The sequence below is a fragment of the Sorghum bicolor genome, chromosome 9 (genome assembly GCF_000003195.3).
Source record: "Sorghum bicolor cultivar BTx623 chromosome 9, Sorghum_bicolor_NCBIv3, whole genome shotgun sequence".
NCBI lineage: Eukaryota > Viridiplantae > Streptophyta > Magnoliopsida > Poales > Poaceae > Sorghum > Sorghum bicolor.
The window spans coordinates 7,539,752-7,560,964 of record NC_012878.2 but is presented as its reverse complement, the minus strand read 5'-3'; the positions used below and the strand labels follow the sequence as shown (position 1 = coordinate 7,560,964).

Here is a 21,213-nt window from a genome sequence, read left to right as displayed (position 1 = left end):
TCCCTTGCTGTGTACCATCAATGGTGTAACCGTTTGAGGTGCTGTCTTGTTCGTTTGGTTGATAAGCTGTTACACCCTTGGCCGCCGGCGATCGCCGGGACGTGAGCGGACAGCGGATATCGCGGACGACGGCGAGCAGAGGAACTCCTCTGTCTCTCGCGCTTTTTACTTAATCAAAATTCAACTTGGTTTCTTACACGCAGTGGGGAACCTTATACGGTTAGCCCAGACTGGCACGAAGGCCCCACCTGTCATAGAGTAGCATACATCATGAATACTACTACGCTATCATCAGACGAATACGTCTTCTCGGAATACGCCATCACCCTTGGATCGCGACATCTCCTCCGGCCGAAGTTTCTGCTTGTCCCCAAGCAGGAGCTTTAGGAAAGCGATTCTTGATGACATTGTAGTCCTCCCATGTAGCCGAAGCTGGTGACAGACCGGTCCATTTGACGAAAACCTGTGGAATAGCAGAATTTCCCTTGCGTACCAAACGACGTTGCAGAATCATCTCAGGGACAGCATTGGAGGTCTGAAGATCGGTTACACTTGGCAACTCTGAATAAACTGGTGTGTAATCGGGGACAAAGGGTTTCAGCTGAGAAATATGAAAGACGGGGTGAATCTCACTGTGAGGTGGAAGCTCCAATTTGTAAGCCACCGATCCAATGCGCTCGAGGACTATATATGGTCCAAAGAATTTGTAGGCTAGTTTTGGATAAGGCCTACTTGCCACTGATGACTGAGTATAAGGTTGCAGGCGAAGCAACACCTGATCACCGGCAGAGAACTGACGATCCACACGTTTCTTGTCAGCTTGCAACTTCATGCGATTCTGAGCTTGCTCCAATCGTTGTTTCAGCATTTGCAAGTGAGCCTCCCGGTTACTGACGACTTCAGTCACATCCTGTGGTGTATCAGCCGTGGGCTCTGGATTGGTGCCTAAATTGGGCTCGCAACCAAACAAGGCCTTGAAAGGGGAGCAACCAAGAGCAGTATGATAGGATGAGTTATACCACAATTGTGCCAAAGATAACCATGCTTTCCAGGACTTAGGTGAATCCTGCACTGAGCATCTCAAATACATCTCCAGACACTGATTAATATGCTCTGTTTGCCCATTAGTCTGAGGATGGTATGCAGTGGACAGATTGAGCTTGACCTTGTAGAGCTTGAACAAATGTTGCCAAAAGGCACTCACAAAGATCTTGTCCCTGTCACTGACAATGCTCTGTGGGATCCCATGCAATTTCACAATATTATCCAGAAAAACTTGAGCCACTGTTGCAGCAGTATATGGGTGTTTCAAGGGTACAAAGTGTGCAAATTTTGTTAGCCTGTCCACAACAACCAAAATGACTGTGTAGCCATCTGACTTGGGCAAACCTTCCACAAAGTCCATCGAGAGATCTTGCCACACACCAGCTGGTATGGGTAAAGGTTGCAGCAAGCCAGCTGGGTGAGTGTGTGCATGTTTAGAATGTTGGCAGACTGAGCATTGCTTCACATAATTGTCCACATCAGTCTTCAAACCTTTCCAGACAAACAATTTCTTTAGTCTGTAGTAGGTAGCAGTCACTCCTGAATGACCTCCAATTGCTGAAGAGTGAAAAGCAGCAATAATCTTAGTTTTCAAAGCTGAATTGTTACCAATCCAGATGAGGTTGCCTTTCCTGATGAGGCCTTTGTCCAAAGTGAATCCCTGAGCATTGGGACTGCTGATGGCTAACTGAGAAAGTAATGTCTAAGCCTCCATATCAGTAGCATAAGAGTTCAAGACTTCCTGAACCCACTGAGGGTGCACCCAAGAAACTGCCTGTAAGGCCATCATATGAGGCATCCTAGAAAGGGCATCAGCTGCTATGTTCTCTTTACCCTGTCTATAAACAATCTTAAATTGCAAACCCATCAGCCGAGTCATGGCTTTACGCTGCATATCTGAATGCAAGTTCTGCTCATTGAGGTATGGCAAAGACTTATGATCTGTTAAAATCTAGAATTCTTGACGCTGCAAATAAGGCCTCCATTTCTCCACAGCCATAATAAGAGCTAAGAACTCCTTCTCATAGATGGACATGTGTTTATGCTTATCACCCAGAGCTTTACTGAGAAAAGCAATAGATTGGCCCTGCTGCATCAGGACAGCGCCAATACCCTCAGAACAAGCATCAGTTTCCACTTGAAATTGTTTCTAGAAATCAGGCAACGCCAGCACCGGTGTGGTTGTCATGGCCACCTTCAGCTGTTGGAAAGCCTGTTGGGCTTCAGGTCCCCATTGAAATTGCTTCAACCTCAAAATATTTGTCAATGGCTTGGCAATAATGCCATAATGTTTAACAAACTTGCGGTAATACCCAGTGAGACCCAAGAAAGCTCTTAACTCAGTCATAGTAGTAGGCGAGGGCCAATGGAACATATCTTGAGTCTTGGCAGGGTCGGTTGCCACTCCGGCATCTGAGATAATGTGGCCTAGATACTCCAAAGAAGCTTGAGCAAATGTACACTTGGAAGTCTTGAGATAAAATTGATTGGCTCTCAGGACTTCAAACACTTGCTGAATGTGTTCCAGATGTTCCTCCATGTTCTTGCTGTAAATTAGAATATCATCCAAGAAAACCAATACAAACTTCCGCAAATAAGGTTGCAAAATCTGATTCATGATGCACTGAAAGGTTGCTGGAGCATTGGTAAGTCCAAAAGGCATCACTCTAAACTGGTAATGACCTTGATGGGTCTTGAAAGCAGTCTTATCTTCATCCTGGGGCAACATTCTGATTTGGTGATACCCTGATCTCATGTCCAACTTTGTGAATAATTTGGAACCAGCTAATTCATCCAAAATCTCTTCCACAATTGGCATGGGAAATCTGTTCTTGACTGTCAAAGCATTGAGCTTTCGATAGTCCACACAAAACCTCCACTGGCCATCTTTCTTTTTCACCAACAACACTAGGGAAGCAAAAGGACTGTGACTATGAGTGATAAGACCATCTTCCAACAACTGTTTGACTTGGTTTTCAATCTCAGTTTTGTGTTGGGGAGAGTAATGATAGGGTCGGGCATTAACTGGAACCGCATCAGGATATAGCGGAATAGCATGATCATATGCTCTATGTGGTGGCAACTTGGTAGGCTCTTGGAAGATATCAGCATACTGTAACAGCAGGTCTTTGACTGCTTCAGGAGTGTCAGGAGATGTTGTTGGCGGGGTCACAGCTGTTGGATGGTCCACCAACACATAAGCCCAAACATCATTGCCATGGATAGATTTGAACATTTGCTTGGCAGACATGGAGGTAAGGGTCACTGGAGACTTGCTCAACCCATGCAAAGTAACCAATTTACCCTCATGATGGAACTGCAAGGTTTTAGCACCCCAATCACACTGCATAGGACTGAATTGTTGCAACCAGTCAAACCCCAGGATAGCATCATATGGTAAAGTGTCTAGAACAATCATATCCTTAGTGAAAGTACTGCCCTGAATGTACCATTGGAGATCCTTTACCTGATGAGTAGTAGACATGCAACTCCCATCAGCTAGCCGAATATGCTGTCTGGACATGGGCACAGTGGATAGTTGAGCCATATGAACAAATTGAGAACTCACAAAACTGTGACTGCTGCCAGTATCCACTAGAATCAACATTGTCTTGTTCTTGATAGTGGCTTTCAACTGAAGTGAATTGGCACCTTCAGTGCTTGCTATAGCATTTAAAGATAATTGCCCAAAGGTCTCTGTCAACATCTCATCCACAGCCAGTTCATTAAGTAGTTCTTCAGGTATCTCCCTGTCCAAGTCATTGACCACTAAGGCATTCAGATGTGGTTTGTTGCGTTTGGTACACACCTCAGCATGGCCCGGTTCATACTTCTCCCCACATCCATAACACAGATTGTTAGCCTTTCTATAATCTCTGAGTTGTTTGTCCCTCCAAAGGTTCCCATAGGGAGAAGGTTGCTTAGCCTCCTGCTTGAGTTGTTGAGTCCTGGAATTGGGAGGCCTTTGCTGGGATTTCACTTTGCTCCGCTCAATGACTTTTTGTTGGATCTTAGCAATCACCATGGCAGCTTCCACTGTAGTTGGTCGCTGAGGCTCAACGACAGCTCGGATATCTTCTCGGAGACCTCTGATATAATGAATAGCAAAGAACATATCATCATAGGAACAGCCATGCAGGGTAACATCAAACTGCAACGACTTGAAGCGAGTGGTATAGTCTTCCACAGTCTCAGTTTGTTTCAAGTCCATGAGCTCGTTGAGAGCATACCAATGATCATCTGGTCCAAAAGTGGTCTGCAATGCTGCTGAAAATGTAGACCATGTCACAGTCGGATGCTGCATCTTAAATGTTTGCCACCATTTGGCAGCATTCTCCTGCAGATGCATGCTAGCAGTGTCCACCCACAAGCTCTCTGGCAACTGGTAGATGTGAAAGTAATTAACACACTTATCTAACCACACCTTGGGCTGAGAACCATCAGAAGTGGGAAACAGTAACTTAGGAAGGGCATGACGAGGGATGCTCTCTGACCGATGTGTGGACTTGGGTTGATTGAATTGATGACTGGGACCGGTCTGAATTGGTTCTTTACCCCTGTTAGCGAACACATTCTCAAAGCGATGATCCTCTTCATGAGCAAGGACTGAATCGTCACTGACAGAACTATGATCATTCTCAAACTGACGAACCGTCAACTGCGCCACTGCTTGCCCATTGGCCTGAACTTGCTTGGCAATCAACCGCTGCTGAGCAGAACACTGATCCACCATCTGATTAGTGTCAGACAGCTGCTGTTTCAGCTCTTGCTGTGTAATGCCCACATCATTCAAGCGTTTGGACAGGAGATCCAAGTGCTCCAACAGATCCCCCCAACGCTGTTCTTCGACCAGCTCTTTGTCCGCCATGTGGTCGAGTAAGATTTGTGTCTGGGCCGAAGGCTTGGGCTGTTTAGGTGGCGCCGTGGTGACAATACCCGAGAAAACAGCGATCAACAAAGTGTAGCAACAGGTTTGGCCTGGCCTCCCCTATCGCGTGCTACACCAATACCCGACTCCTGGAACTGAGGCGAGATCGAGGGATTTTACCACAGAGACGACGCGGACGACGCTCTGGAACCCAAATCCACGGACAGTTCTCCTCCAAACACCACCGCTACACAGCCGACCGCAGCTTACGGAATTTTACACGGAGACAAACGCCCCGCAACCCTGGGCTGGAAATCGACTGGAGCCAGAGTAATTGGGAGCGATTTGGTTGCTCACCGTGGTTCCCGCCGCCGAACCGTGACTGCTCGATGCCGAACCCCAGTCGAAGCCGAGTGCGTCGCCGCCAGATGCGCGCCGAGATGCGCCGCGTCTGGATCCCGTCGCGCCGCCGCCGTGCGCCAACCCGCCAGTATTGCTGTGGGTGAGTCCCGTCACGCCGCCGCCGTGCGCTTCTCGTGGCTGGAGGATCGACTCGATCCGGCAGAGATTTGGTAGACCGAACTCGCGTGGCTCTCGCTCGATTGCAGCGACCGTGGTAGTCGACGCGGAGCGAGAACGAGCTGGGTGGGTAGGGAAGGGCCGAGGATAGACTGTCTTTGATACCACCTGTTACACCCTTGGCCTCCGGCGATCGCCGGGACGTGAGCGGACAGCGGATATCGCGGACGACGGCGAGCAGAGGAACTCCTCTGTCTCTCGCACTTTTTACTTAATCAAAATTCAACTTGGTTTCTTACACGCAGTGGGGAACCTTATACGGTTAGCCCAGACTGGCACGAAGGCCCCACCTGTCATAGAGTAGCATACATCATGAATACTACTACGCTATCATCAGACGAATACGTCTTCTCGGAATACGCCATCACCCTTGGATCGCGACATAAGCCATGGCTGAAAATACAATTCGCTGATTTGTTGTGAGTGAAAAATACTACTGAATGACTGGTCGAAACATTCATGGCAAATTTGAAGGTCCTCTTCAAATCTTTTTTTTTTCAGGACTTTTGTAGCATCATTGCATCAACTAGGAGTAGGGTTTTTCTCTTAAACTGGGCCCACATCTGTTGTCCCCAGGCTCCTCGCACGCCTCCGACGCTCCGACACCTCGCTCTCTCGCCTAGTCGCCTCTCCGGAGCTGCGCCGCAAACCCAGGGAAGATGGCGACTGCCAGCGACGGAGACAAGGAGTCGGCGGCCCCGGCGTCGCCCCCGCCGCAGCTGGAGTCGTTTCTTTCCATCGGACTCGACCAGCGCACGGCGGAGAACGCCCTCGCTAACCGCAAGGTCACCGCCAACCTCACCGCCGTCATCGCTGAGGTACGCTCCATCCGCTTCAGTTCGCTCCTTCCGCTTCGATTCGATGAGATGAGAGAGAGAAATCTCTCCTAGCGTTGAGTTGGCGAGTAATTCGCTGTCCTATCTTTTGCTTGTGACGCAGGCTGGTGTTACTAGGTGCGACAAATCTGTGGGGAATCTCCTTTACACTGTAAGAAGTTCACATTATCGAAATGAGTGATCACTGATGTAGCTTTGGCGATGCCCTTTAAATTGTAGCTGGCTGATGCTCTTGAATTAGGTCGCGACGAAATATCCCACGAATGCGCTAGTCCACCGCCCTGATCTCATTAAGTACATTCTGTCAGAAAAGGTGCCTTTTTCTGATATTCTGTAGCCTCTGTTTATGTGATGTTGGGTGCTTGAGAAGAATTTTAACTTGACCGTGGCATTTCCAGATAAAAAACTCTGCACAACTGGATGCTGCCTTGACGTTTCTTTCTACATTGGGTCCTGATTCTTTGGATTCAGTGAAGTTTGAAGAGGCTTGTGGTGTCGGTATGTTTTCTTTTCTCAGATGTAGGTTTATCCATCATTGCAACATCTGCTGTTATATAGATTTGAAGATGTAGTGCCACAATCACTTTCTAGTATGCACTTTCGATAGTTAAGTCAAATGGATATACTTTAAATCTTTATCAGCTATTGGATTGCTTGAACTATATCCTCCTGTGGTCTATTCTGATCCAATGTTCTGCTCATCTGATCCACAATTTTCCTTTTCCTGCAGGAGTGGTTGTTTTGTTTGAAGAGATTCAGTCAACAGTCACGGATGTTTTAAATGAAAATATGGAAGCCATAGTAGAGCAGCGATACCGTATAAATGGTTTGGGTTCCACTTCACCTTTGTTTACTTCAGTGTTGCTGATTTTCACCCTTTCTTTCCCTTTTGATGTGGGACTGTAAGAACTGAGCTCCATTTGTTCCTAATTTTTTCTTTCAGTTGGCAGCTTATGTGGACAAGTTAGGAAGAGGCATCCCTGGGGTGATGCTAAGTCAATCAAGGTTACAGAATAGCTGAAGTTGTTATATTTCCCCCCTATATCTGTTCATGTGAACTTCACCATATGGTTTGCACTAAGTTACTACAATTTGGTTATGTTACAGGAGGAAATTGAGAAAAGGCTTGTGGAAATTTTAGGTCCAAAAACAGAAGAAGATAATGCTAAACCAATGAAAAAGAAGAAGGAGAAGCCTGTTAAAGTCGAGGTTTGTTAGCTCAAATTCCTTGAAGTTTAATATAAGACTATTTAGTTATCATTTCAGTCATTATGGTTTTCAATGATATACAGGAAGAGAAGACTGCAGTAGCAGTTGCTACTCCTGAGGAGGAAGTAAATCCCTACTCCATATTTCCTCAGCCAGAGGAAAACTTGAAGGTATCTTGACCATATGAAATGCCTACCATATTCGTCATTCTACAGAATACCTTAATCACATAATTTTGACATTTGTTATTTTGGTGAGTTAGGTCCATACAGAAATATTTTTCAGTGATGGAAATATATGGAGAGCACACAACACAAAGAGCATTTTAGAGAAACATCTTGAAGCAACTGGTGGAAAAGTGATGACACGCTTTCCCCCAGAACCCAATGGATACCTTCATATTGGTCATGCCAAGGTTCTGATAATCCTCTACATTGAAGATATAATTATTCTAACATGAATTCTTGAAATTGGAAATGATACTTTCATGCTTTCTCATGTACAGGCTATGTTCATTGATTTTGGGTTGGCTAAAGAGCGTAATGGGCACTGTTACCTTAGGTATGAAGGAATTCTAGTTGATCTCGATATATTTAGTTTTCTGTCTGAAATGCTTACAGATTTAAGTCCTCTTAACTATTTTTTCTGTGCATTTTACATTGCTAAAACATGCTGATATGATGCTTGGAATGACTTGCCAAACGCACTGATCCTCTTTGGGATCATGTTCCATTTATAGAGCAATAGAATGGTTATAAACGTAACAGGGATCTGTGATCCAATCCAGCAGGAACGTGCCTGCATGCTAGCTAACAGAACGTGCGACATGAGTGCTGTGGCGTGGTCATCATGTGGCCTGCAACTATCTTAGCCTGCAAGTTGCACACATCTAACCAACACATACACAAGGATGAGTACATGATTTCTAACAACGCTATCTGTTAAACAGGTTTGATGATACAAACCCTGAGGCCGAGAAGAAAGAATACATAGATCATATTCAAGAAATTGTCACATGGATAGGCTGGGAACCTTACAAAGTTACCTATACGAGTGACTATTTCCAAGATTTGTATGAACTTGCCATTTGTTTGATACAGAAGGGACTAGCCTATGTCGATCACCAGGTGTGCTTTCTCTGGCCTTGCTTGTTTGGATGAAAAGAAAGCGAATTTCTCATTTAATTGTGTTTATTACAATAACAACTATGTAGCATGTTGAATTTTACATTTAGTTGTGTTTAGAATAATGAGAATTATATAGCTTGTTTATACCGAGTGGTATATGCTTGGCAGAGCCCAGAAGAAATTAAGGAGTATAGAGAAAAGAAGATGAATAGTCCATGGAGAGAGAGGCCCTTTGAAGAGTCACTGAAGTTATTTGAAGATATGAGACGCGGGTTGATTGCTGAGGGAAAGGCTACTCTCCGGATGAAGCAGGACATGCAGAATGACAACAAGAACATGGCTGACTTCATAGCTTATAGAATAAAGGTAAGTGATCTGACTTAACTGGAAGTATATTTTTCATAGCGTAGTATTTTAATCTTTGTTAATGCACACGCAGTTTACACCTCATCCACATGCTGGAGACAAGTGGTTCATTTACCCAAGCTATGACTATGCTCATTGTTTGGTAGATTCTCTTGAGAACATTACACACTCGGTAATATCTAATTATTTTTCAGTTGTTTAGGCCCTAAAATGTCATCAGCTAATCTAACTATTGAATATTGTCAGTTATGCTCACTAGAATTTGGCATACGTCGTCCGTCATACTACTGGCTGCTTGCAGCCTTGGGCCAGTATCAGCCATATGTATGGGAATATTCAAGGCTAAACATAACAAACAATGTTATGTCCAAAAGAAAGGTATACCAGTGAAACTTGTGAATGAAATGCCAATTTTGTAAGATATAATCTGCTGTCCCTCTTGTACTTTTGTCCTGCATTCGGCAGGTTCAAATGGTCAGCTCTTGGCTGCCACTGTAGAAGTATGGCAATAGGCCATTTAGTCTTCCATAGTTGGTAGAAGTACACCAGCTAGAGTAGTGGGCTGGTTTAGGCTGGTACAAGAGTAGGAATTGGCTGAGATAAGCCATGTCGAGTAGTTGTTGGAGTGGTGTAGTCACCATCCAAGTAGTGTACCAGCAGGTACATAGTTTGTGTATATATACCCTACCTATTGCAATGGAAAAACTCAGTTCATTGCCACTCATTCAGTTCTCCAGCTTTCAGTTCAAGTCTGAAAGCTGTGTGTGTGTGTGCTGCGTGAGTGAGTGAGGGAGCTCAGGGCTCTTCCTCTTCCTTGGAGCAGGGGTGAGGGAGAGGGAAGGTGAGCAGGGTCTGCTTACCTGGTGCTTGTGTGCAGGTGCCAACAATTGGTATCAGAGCCGTACAGGCCGTAGCTAGGTCCACTGACCAGCAATGGCGGAGGATGCGGGCCGGGAGGGTGGCGAGCGACAGCTCCAGCCGACGCCACCGCAGGTGGAGGTGCACGTGGTGAAGGAGTTCGGTGGCAGCGGCTCTTGGCCCATGCTCACCCGCACCAACTACGGTGAGTGGGCGATGCAGATGAAGTGGAAGCTGCGCGCGCGGAAGTGGTGGCGGGCGATTGAGGAGGATGACCGCACTGAGGACGCCCAGGTGGGAGTCATGGAGGCGCTCATGGCCTCGACGCCGGCGGAGTACCACGAGGCGCTGGGCGCCAAGGAGACCGCGAAGCAGGCCTGGGAGATGTTGGAGTCGCTGCGTGTCGGCTCGGACCGAGCCAAGCGGGCAAGAATCCAGCAACTCCGCAGGGAGCTCAACGACATCAAGTTCAAGCCCGGAGAATCGGTGGAGGAGTTCACTCTTCGTCTTCAATCCCTGGCCACGCAACTGGCCACCTACGGGAAGGTGGACGACGAGGACCTCGTCACCAAGCTGCTGTGCACCGTGCCGGCAAAGTATTCGCAGCTTGCCATGTCCATTGAGACGATGTTGGACATCTCCACATTGTCTTTGGAGGACGTGGCTGGGCGGCTGCGAGTAGCAGAGAGCCGCATCACGCCGGCACCAGAGAAGGAGAAGCCCAAGCTACTCCTGACGGAAGAGGAGTGGACCGCGCGCATGAAGGACAAGCGCCGGACCGGGGAAGGCTCCACCAGCCGCGGCGGTGATGGCGCCAAGGGGCGCGGTAAGCCGCCGGCGGACAAGAAAAAGAAGAAGAAGAACACCGACCCCAACGCCTGTAGGCGCTGCGGGAAGGTGGGGCACTGGGCACGAGAATGCCCGGAGAAGAAGCCGGAGAAGAAGGAGGCCCACTTGGCTCGGGACGACAGCGACGACGAGTGCGCTCTGTTGATGGGGGAGTGTTGCGCGCTGCAGGAAGGCGAAGCAGGGGACTGCGCCGCAGGCCGTCGAACTTGACGAGTCTCGTGCGCGTGCCCTCCTGGGAGCGAACGGTGAAGAGCTGGAGCAGAGGTGGTACCTCGACTCAGGCGCGAGCAACCATATGACAGGAAGCCGCGCTGTTTTCTCCGAGCTTGATGAAGAAACCACCGGGAGTGTCAAGTTCGGCGATGGCTCCCGGGTGGCAATCCGCGGCTGTGGCACTGTCCTGTTCCGGTGTCGGAACGGGGAACACCGGGCGCTGACGGATGTCTACTGGATCCCACAGCTGAAGACAAGCATCATCAGCCTTGGGCAGTTGGACGAGCGCGGCGCAGAGGTGGTGATCAAGGGCGGTGTGCTGCGGATCCGTGACCAAGACCGGCGGTTGCTGGCCAAGGTCACAAGGTTGAAGAACCAGCTGTTTCTGCTGGACCTTAAGGTCGAGCAACCGGTGTGCCTGGCGGCACAGTGCACGGAGGAGCCGTGGCTGTGGCATGGCCGGTTCGGGCATTTGAACTTCGACGCACTGAGCAGACTGGCGGCAATGGTGAGGGGGATGCCCAAGATCCAACACGCCAGCGAACTCTGTGACAGCTGCCTGGTGGGGAAGCAGAGGAGACTGTCGTTCCCCAAGGAGGCAAAGTACCGCGCCAAGGAGAAGCTTGAGCTGGTTCATGGCGACCTATGCGGGCCTATCACCCCGGCCACGCACGGAGGGCGGAGGTATTTCCTCCTGCTGGTGGATGACTACAGTCGCTACATGTGATTGCGGCTCCTGACCAGCAAGAGCGAGGCAGCAGAAGCCATCAAGCAACTCAAGGCGAAGGTTGAGGCAGAGTCTGGGAGGAGACTACGGGTGTTGCGAACGGACCGTGGAGGGGAGTTCACGGCGGTGGAATTCGCCACCTACTGCGCGGAGGAGGGAGTGGAGCGCCATCTCACGGCGCCCTACTCACCTCAGCAAAACGGCGTGGTGGAACGCCGGAATCAGTCCATCGTCGGGATGGCGAGTTGCATGCTGAAGGCCAAGGGAATGCCGGCGGCGTTCTGGGGTGAGGCAGTGAGCACGGCGGTGTTCATTCTCAACAGAGCACCGACGAAGGCGCTGAGCGGGAAGACACCGTTCGAAGCTTGGCATGGCCGCAAGCCCAGCGTGGCATTCATGCGCACGTTTGGGTGCATTGGGCATGTAAAGAACACCAAGCCCGGCCTCACCAAGCTTGAAGACCGGAGCACGAGGATGGTGTTCCTCGGCTACGAGGAAGGATCAAAAGCCTACAGGCTCTACGATCCAGTCACCGGGAGGGTGACAGTGTCCCGCGACGTCGTGTTTGATGAAGCGGGGAAGTGGAGGTGGGAGGAGGAAGACTTGGCGGGAGAAGAAGGCGCGCTTGGGATCGGTGGGTCCTTCACCATCGAGCAACTGGTGATCACCGGTCAAGTCCACGCACCAGCCGGAGTTGTGGAGGAAGCAGCAGCCCCTAGAGCAGGGGAAGCAGGGGGCGAGGCACCAGCAGCAGGGGAAGCTGAGCCGCCCAGCCCCACCACGACGGACGGCACCCCGCCTCACTCTGTCTCAAGACAGGAGCAGAGGACTCCGACCACGGCTCAAGTGGAGTATGCCACTCCACCACCAGACGTCACCGAGTTCGTGGACGCCTTCCACGACGGCGAGGAGGTACAATTTCGTCGTGTGGACAATGTTCTCGGTGATGCAGCAACTCCGGGACTGGCAGCACGGCTGCTGGGCGAAGAGGAGGAGCTCATGATGCTGAGCACAGAAGAGCCGGCCACCTTCGCCGCAGCAGAGCGCGAGCCGGAGTGGCGGCGCGCTATGCTGGAGGAGATGCGGCAGATCGAGGCAAACCAGACCTGGGAGTTGGTCGATCCACCGGCTGGATGCCGGCCGATCGGACTCAAATAGGTCTACAAGGTGAAGAAGGACGAGCACGGCGCGGTAGTGAAGCACAAGGCGCGGCTCGTCGCTCGGGGGTTCGTGCAGCGAGAAGGGATCGATTTCGAGGAGGTGTTCGCGCCAGTGGCGCGCATGGAGTCGGTGCGACTCGTCCTGGCCATGGCGGCGGCCAAGGACTGGGCAGTTCACCACCTCGACGTCAAATCCGCCTTTCTCAACGGCGACTTGACGGAGGAGGTTTTCGTCAAGCAGGCCCCAGGCTTCATTGCACAGGGGGCTGAGCACAAGGTGCTCCGCCTCAGGAAGGCGCTCTACGGCTTACGACAGGCGCCGCGAGCGTGGAACTCCAAGCTCGACGCCACCATGGCGGAGCTCGGGTTCACACGGTGTGCAACGGAGCATGCTCTGTACACCCGCCGACGGGGGAAGGAAGAACTCGTCGTCGGGGTGTACGTGGATGACTTGATCGTCACCGGTGCGCGGGAGAAGGACATCTCATCCTTCAAAACCGAGATGGCGGCAAAGTTCCAGATGACCGATCTCGGTGCGCTGAGTTACTACCTCGGCATCGAGGTGAAGCAGGGAGGCAAGGCAGTCACGCTGGGGCAGCGTGCCTACGCGCGCAAGGTGCTGGAGCGGGCGGGCATGGAGAATTGCAGGCCTGCGGCGACTCCAATGGAGGAGCGGATCAAGCTGTCGAAGCAGAGCACGGCGGAGGTGGACGCAACGCGCTACCGGAGCATCGTCGGCGGGCTGCGCTGGCTCACCCATACTCGGCCGGACATCGCGTTCGCGGTCGGGTATGTAAGCCGGTTCATGGAGGACCCGCGGGAGGATCACTGGATGGCAGTCAAGCGGGTGCTGCGCTACATCCAGGGGACGATGGACCAGGCTCTCGTCTTCCCGAAAGGCGGGGGGTCTGGTGGTGGCGGGCTGGAGCTCGCGGCTTACAGCGACGCGGACATGGCAGGCGATGTCGATGGACGGCGCAGCACCTCAGGCGTGTTGATCCTCCTCGGCGCGGCACCTGTCGCCTGGCAATCGCTGAAGCAGAAGACGGTGGCTCTGTCGACTTGTGAGGCAGAATATGTCGCTGCAGCCACCGCGGCATGCCAGTTGGTGTGGATGCGCCGGCTGCTGGGGGAGCTCACAGGCATTGAGCCCCGGCCGCCTGTGCTCAAAGTGGACAATCAGCCAGCAATAGCGCTGGCAAAGAATCCTGTTCTCCACGACCGAAGCAAACACATCGATGTGAAGTTCCACTTCCTACGTGATTGCGTCGAGGAGAAGCAGATTGTCATCGAGTTTGTTGAGACTGGTCGACAACTCGCTGACATCTTCACTAAGCCAGTTGGGCGACTTCGGTTCTTGGAGCTAAGGAGCAAGATTGGCATGGTGGAGGTCAAGAGTACACAGCAGGATTAGGGGAAGATTGTAAGATATAATCTGCTGTCCCTCTTGTACTTTTGTCCTGCATTCGGCAGGTTCAAGTGGTCAGCTCTTGGCTGCCACTGTAGAAGTATGGCAATAGGCCATTTAGTCTTCCATAGTTGGTAGAAGTACACCAGCTAGAGTAGTGGGCTGGTTTAGGCTGGTACAAGAGTAGGAATTGGCTGAGATAAGCCATGTAGAGTAGTTGTTGGAGTGGTGTAGTCACCATCCAAGTAGTGTACCAGCAGGTACATAGTTTGTGTATATATACCCTACCTATTGCAATGGAAAAACTCAGTTCATTGCCACTCATTCAGTTCTCCAGCTTTCAGTTCAAGTCTGAAAGCTGTGTGTGTGTGTGCTGCGTGAGTGAGTGAGGGAGCTCAGGGCTCTTCCTCTTCCTTGGAGCAGGGGTGAGGGAGAGGGAAGGTGAGCAGGGTCTGCTTACCTGGTGCTTGTGTGCAGGTGCCAACAAATTTATGTAGTCCATAAAATTATGTAGTTAGATTTTGCATCCCCTGTATTGCAGCTGAATCAACTCGTCACGGACAAGTGGGTAGATGGGTGGGATGATCCTCGACTTTTGACGCTAGCAGGCCTACGGAGGAGAGGAATATCAGCAGCAGCTATTAATTCATTCATTCGTGGAATGGGAATAACAAGAAGGTAAGAAAGTAATGTTGCAGAGAAACATTTTCACAAATTGGGAAAAGGAATTGTCCATCTGTCTAATCACGGTAAATTGGAACAAGGTGGATCGCAGATCCCAGTGTACTATGATTGGTGTAGGTAACACCTAGAGCACAAAATCCATGTCCCTCAAAGTGGTTCTTTACATATCCATATCAGGAAAATCTGCTCTAGTTTAATTTTTTTTTTATCACTGATACCACTAAACTTTATGTTGCAGTGACAATAGCTTGATACGCATCGAACGCCTTGAATACCATATTAGAGAAGAACTTAACAATGTTTGCCCTCGAGCTTTGGTTGTTTTGCATCCTCTAAAGGTTCTGCATAACTATTTCCCAAATCAACCTTTTTTTCCTTATTTTGTTAATCACTTAGCTGATGCACTAATGGGGGTTTATTGTTTTGGTGGATATAGGTTGTTATAACTAATTTGGATTATGGAATGGTTATTAACCTTGATGCCAAAATGTGGCCTAATGCTCCTGACAGTGATGGGTCAGCCCACTATAAGGTGCTTTTCAATTCTCACATTATATGAGATCTTTCTTTAAAAAAAAGAAGATAGGATGTTATATGGTAATGAAATGTCATTATTCTGCTGAATTGCCTTTTTTGTCTGTGTTGTCTGTCCCTACATGCCTAGGTTCCATTCTCAAGAATCATCTACATTGAGAAATCTGATTTCCGTCTGAAGGATTCAAAAGATTTCTATGGGCTTGCTCCTGGTAAATCAGTATTGCTGAGGTAATACATTTGAAAGCATCTTAGTGTTCACCTACGTGCCTGATCGCCTGACATGTGTCACCATTTGAATGGATAGACATGCATTCCCAATAAAATGTATGGAAGTTATCTATGGAGACAATGCAGATAGTATTGTTGAAATCCGAGCCGTGTATGATGCTTCAAAGGCTACAAAACCGAAGGTACATTGGCCACTAAAATCCTTCTATATACTGGAAGTATTTATATCTGCAGCTTCTCCATTCTTAGTTGTCTGACAATCTGTGTAGGGTGTCCTGCATTGGGTTGCTGAGCCTTCTCCTGGGGTTGAACCACTCAAAGTTGAAGTCAGATTGTTTGAGAAATTGTTTCTTTCAGAAGTATAGTATCTTTTACCGTTCCTTGTTGCAATTGCTTGTTCAAATAGAAATTCTGCTCGCTGATTTCTCTGGATGTCTTTCATATTCTGTTCACCAGAATCCTGCAGAACTTGACGACTGGCTGGGTGATCTCAACCCACAGTCGAAGGAGGTGATAAAGGGAGCATATGCTGTACCTTCACTTGCAAGTGCCGTACTGGGGGACAAATTCCAGTTTGAACGCCTTGGTAACGTCACTAGGATTTTGTTTCGAGTTTAACTACACTTTGGATAGAGAAGATAAAATCAACACTGTTCTTTGTTAATCATCACCCTTGTGTCGTGCTGTTACAGGATACTTTGCTGTGGATTCAGACTCGACGCCCGAGGAACTGGTGTTCAACAGAACTGTTACCCTTAAGGACTCCTATGGAAAGGCTGGACCTAAGTGATCTCACTTTGTTAAAGCGAGTTGCTCACAGTTTGTCAGAGATTTGGTGGAATACTGATAGTGTTTCTAAAGAGTTGTAGGACAATGGTCTTAGACCGGTCTCAATGGAGTTTCATTAAAATTTCATGCACATTAAATATGTTAATGTTGCATTGTATTAATGAAGAGAGAGATGATAAGAGTTTCATGGAAGCAGAGAGAGTTTTATCATCATAAAACTTTTTTGCACTGTTTCCAAAATATGGATGTGTTGAAAACTGTGTTATGAAATTTACACTGAGGATGACCTTACTGAACTATATTGCCCGTGCTAACGCTACGATGACATCTAGAAAAAATCATAAAACTAAAATGGTAAACATCAATTATGCATCCAAAATGACACACATGTTGAAAACATGCTAGTTTCTGCAACTCACAGTTTATGTATACTACATATAACTAACTATTGATACAAAGATTTTGGCCGTTGCAAAAGATTTTTACTTACTCTACTACTGCCGGTCATTTTTTTCTATTAGTTTTCTTTTTCAATCCTACGATTTCCACAGTGTTTAGTTCTTCGTATTCATCTACAGTTTCTCCTTTTCTCCCTCCATTGGCAAATATTGTCTAATTATGAACTAACTAGGCTCAAAAGATTCATCTCGCGATTTATACTGTATAATTAGTTTTTGTTTTTTTTACTATATTTAATGCTCCATGCATGTGCCGCAAGATTTTATATGACGGAGAATCTTGAAAAGTTTTTTTGTTTTTAGGTGAACTAAATAAGGCCTGAGTTCTGAGTACCTCCTACCCTGCATTTCCTTCAGCTCAATTTCTACTACTACTTGCCTTCTCTTCAGATAGATCGCGCTGCTTCATCATTGACACCTAACAAGACAACGAAGAAATTTAATTGATTTGATTTACTAAAACCTACAATTGTTGTATTTGCTGAAAACTGCAGTTTGAATCTGCTGGATGTTGGTAGTTTCATCGTTAGCTTATGACCTGCTCAGCTTCTGTTATGTTAATTTGGTGGGACTGAAACCTGTACTCCAAAAATGCTAAAAGGTGTAGGTTAGCTTCATTTCTGAAGAATACCTTGTCGAAGAAGAGAAGGTTCCAAAAGAATATTCAAGCAAAGGTTTATAAAGATATATTATCAACAAACTTTCCATTTTTTCAGGGAAACATAATATTTCTAGGTGTCATATTTGAATGTTTAACAGGCCATAATCCATTGCTTTGAAAGAAAGATCACGTATCAGGCATGAAAATAAAATACAACAGATCGACAGTGGTTATAGTGTGCATTAGTAACCTAGAAAAGGATGTTTGTTTTCTTCTTTGCTTGGCGATCAAATGCAATAATCACTGAAAGCATCAACCGCTCATCATGTCTATTGGTTCTCAAGGACCACAGCTGATGTTAGTAGCGCACAGCTTCCTCCTCAACCTGTTTTAAATTAACGTATTCGGAAATGTGCATTAATAACTGAGAAGGAAAATTTGAATAAAAACAAAAACACAACCTATACCATGGAAAATCAAACACATTTAATACTTCACGGTTTTTAGGCATTTCATCGAATGGCTGGAGAGCATGCTCCTATCCGTGCAGGGCATCAGTGGTGGAGCTAGAGCAAATACGATGGGGGTGCGCTTGCCTTGTGGGTGCATAAGATTTTACTGTGAGGATGCAAATATGGTGAAAATTTGATCATAATCACTGTTTTTTGATATTTTTGTAGGTGCGCCCGCACCCTGTATCCTCATCCGCCCATGCCCAAGGGCGTGCTTCTCTGCCGCTTGCAACCAGCTCCGGCAAGAAAAGGCTCCCACTCACCTGACAAAGAAATCGACCTGTGGGTGAGCCCATGGGCGTGCTTCTCTACCGCTTGCAACCAGCTCCGGCAAGAAAAGGCTCCCACTCACCTGACAAAGAAATCGACCTGTGGGTGACAGGAGCGGCCGCTCAGGAGGTTGATGTGGCGGACCTCGTCCACCTGCAGGAGAATGTGGCGGGGCAGACGGCGCCGATGCGGATGACTGCAACGCGGGGGCTGCGATGGTTATAGCAGCACCCAAATCCGAAGGCGATGAGGCGGAGCTGTTCCTGCAGCCGCTCCTTGCCCCACTCGACGCCCTCGGCCGCCCACCTCTTGCCGCCACCGACCTCCTCCGCGCGTGCACGCTGGAGGCCCCACTGCCTCAGGTTGTCCGATGCCTCCATCATTTGCACACGTGGCACGAACGCACACGCACCTAGAGCACGTCGTCGATGCGGCGAGCTTTGGCGACCCATTCCTCGGTCATGTCTGCGAGTGCCGCGGCCTCGCCACACGACCTCCGCCACGCGACCACCGCCGTCTCCTCTGCCACTGCGCACAGCTGGAGGACAGGGAAGTAGGAGCGGCTGACTGGGAACGAGCGCAGGAGGGAGTCGGGACTCTCGGGAGTTTGATGCATGCTTTAAATTTTTCTTTACAGCTGTTGAATTTGGTCCTGGTTGATTTTGTAACGTTGATTTTGATGGAGATAAAATTCTGTGTACGTTTTTTTATTGGTAAATTATAGTAGAGATATCAGATATATAATATTTGAGGTTCTCAACGGGGGTGGTTTTTTGAGTGGACCAGACATAGTTCTATAGCAATTACTATTACCGATCAGACAAAAAAATTTGTTGCGATGACACTAACGCTGAGCTGTTTTTTTCTTAATGCTTAGCGAAATCACTTGTACTTGTCAGTTAGTTGCGGTGGAACTAAAAGAATCCATGCTCGAGACGTCATGTGACATCGATGGGGATATACATATATATACCGGCACTAGATAAATGTCCCTGCGGGTTATGATTTTTTTAGACTGGACCTCACTAATCAGATATAAACGCGTCAGCTTCAAGGAATCAGTATCATACATGGACACGTGAAACCGGTCTTTGTGTAGAAACCAGAGACGTGTGAGCTTAGGACATGTAACATCTAATTGTATAATCAAATTTTCAAATATTATCAATAAACAATTAACTGTAGCAAATGATTATCAATAAACAATTAACCGCAGCAATATTTATTCATCTTTTTTTAAAAAAATCAAATTACTCTGTTGTAGTAGTAGGCCTGTACCATATGAACATCTATACCTAAGTTTTTGGGCGCGTGTGCAGATTCTCGTCCACTACCATGGCCGTAGAGACGAGAAAAATATAGCTGCGGTTTAATATACTCTAGAACATACAATTAAAAAATATGAATTTTTTTGAAAAATTTTCGCATAGTAAGATCTAAAATATCTTAATATAAATATATGAACATACTCAAACCGATAAATAAATATGAATACATACGTAATGTGGTTTATTGAAGATAAGAGTAATTACTCCCGAGAGTATGGAAAATGCATGAGAGAGATAAAAATATAGTCCGACTTATCAGTAGTTTGGCATAATGTTTTTTTATGTTATCTGGTGGTGACTGGTGTGGTCCATATAGCGTCTGCAACAACACAGACATCTGAACTCTTCGGTATCTCATAAGTCAAAAGAACCTTACAAACATATCATGCTAACAAAATTCATTTGACGATACCATATAAGATATACAAGTATCTGTATTTGTCATGCACCTAATAAGTTATAAGTGGCTAAAGTGACCCAGGTTGATATTGAAAGCAGCTTTGTCGACATGTTGAACATTGGGTCAAAAATACTAGATACTGTTGACTTTTTATTGTCTTTGATTGAAGTGCTCCTTTGACTATAGTTTACATATTTTTTATAAGAGATTATTATATAAATCAGAATTATTGATAGATATCAAAAAATGCATGAGATTGTTGAACTACTAATGAAAGTTATTAATTTTCTTTACTAAACTATTTTTAAGGTCATTTATTGTCAAATTTAAGGGGTCAAAGGGTCTTAGTCAAAGTGTCCCTTTATGACGTGAGCGAGAGAGAGCGAGAGCGAGAGAGAGAGAGAGAGAGAGAGAGAGGGGAGGGAGGGAGGGATCCCCTATACACAACTAGTACACGTTTGTTCAACTAGTGAAGTCAAAGTAAGTGCATTTGTTCAACTAGTGCTAAAATAAGCTATCCCCTACACAACTAAACGTTTACTTTATCTTTTAGGTAGTGTTTAGTTCGTAGCCATAATTTACCATGTCTATGGTTAAGCGCTTGTTTAGATTTCAACAACTAACAGTTAATTAGGTGGCAATTTTAGTTAATAAATTCAGCTAAAATCTTACATACTATCTAGCTAACAATTAGCTATTCGTCGGATTCTTCCAGCTAACATAGCTAATAGTTAGCTGGATGGATCCAAAGGGGTGTAAGTAAATTTGACACACTTTGAACACTGTTTTTTTATGACTGTTATAAGTGCTTGTTCGGTTAATTTCTAATTCAAAGGATCATGTCATTATTTTTTTAAAAAAAATAAATATGACAAGATTCTTAGGTGTGGTAAAAATTTTAAACACCTGAAATCAAGTATGACGATTTTTCGTGAAAAATGGTGTCAGAATGTGACCGGGAACAAAACGTGATAATCCTCCTGTCTCTGCCGGCTGCCGACAGAACTGTTAATATATACTACTAGATTGCATGGGACCTATTTGCTTGCCTCTAAGTCAAAATGTCGCATTAGAAAAATGTGGGGAGAAAAAAAAAAGGTCACATGTCGTCGTGTGGGTGTAGGCTTCCCAGCTGCACATCTCATCTCCCAAAAGTCTCAAC

General features: G+C 47.1%; 1 protein-coding gene across 2 annotated transcripts; it reads left to right on the top strand.

Annotated features, from left to right (window-relative positions):
* LOC8064206 (glutamine--tRNA ligase) lies at window positions 6,041-16,781 on the top strand. 2 transcript variants are annotated; one of them, XM_002440680.2, is made up of 22 exons: window positions 6,041-6,309; window positions 6,431-6,478; window positions 6,569-6,640; window positions 6,726-6,825; window positions 7,058-7,153; window positions 7,271-7,332; window positions 7,435-7,536; window positions 7,620-7,706; window positions 7,799-7,951; window positions 8,042-8,097; window positions 8,486-8,663; window positions 8,832-9,029; window positions 9,103-9,201; window positions 9,276-9,407; window positions 14,786-14,922; window positions 15,167-15,266; window positions 15,365-15,460; window positions 15,593-15,693; window positions 15,770-15,875; window positions 15,963-16,052; window positions 16,150-16,279; window positions 16,386-16,733. In XM_002440680.2, the coding sequence occupies exons 1-22, from the start codon at window positions 6,151-6,153 to the stop codon at window positions 16,481-16,483; spliced, it is 2,400 nt and encodes a 799-aa protein (XP_002440725.1). In that variant the 5' UTR covers window positions 6,041-6,150; the 3' UTR covers window positions 16,484-16,733. The 2 variants fall into 2 exon arrangements, with proteins under 2 accessions (XP_002440725.1, XP_021304043.1); XM_021448368.1 differs by lacking the exons at window positions 6,041-6,309; window positions 6,431-6,478; window positions 6,569-6,640; ... (9 more) ...; window positions 9,103-9,201; window positions 9,276-9,407 and adding an exon at window positions 14,560-14,685 and having other exon boundaries at window positions 16,386-16,781.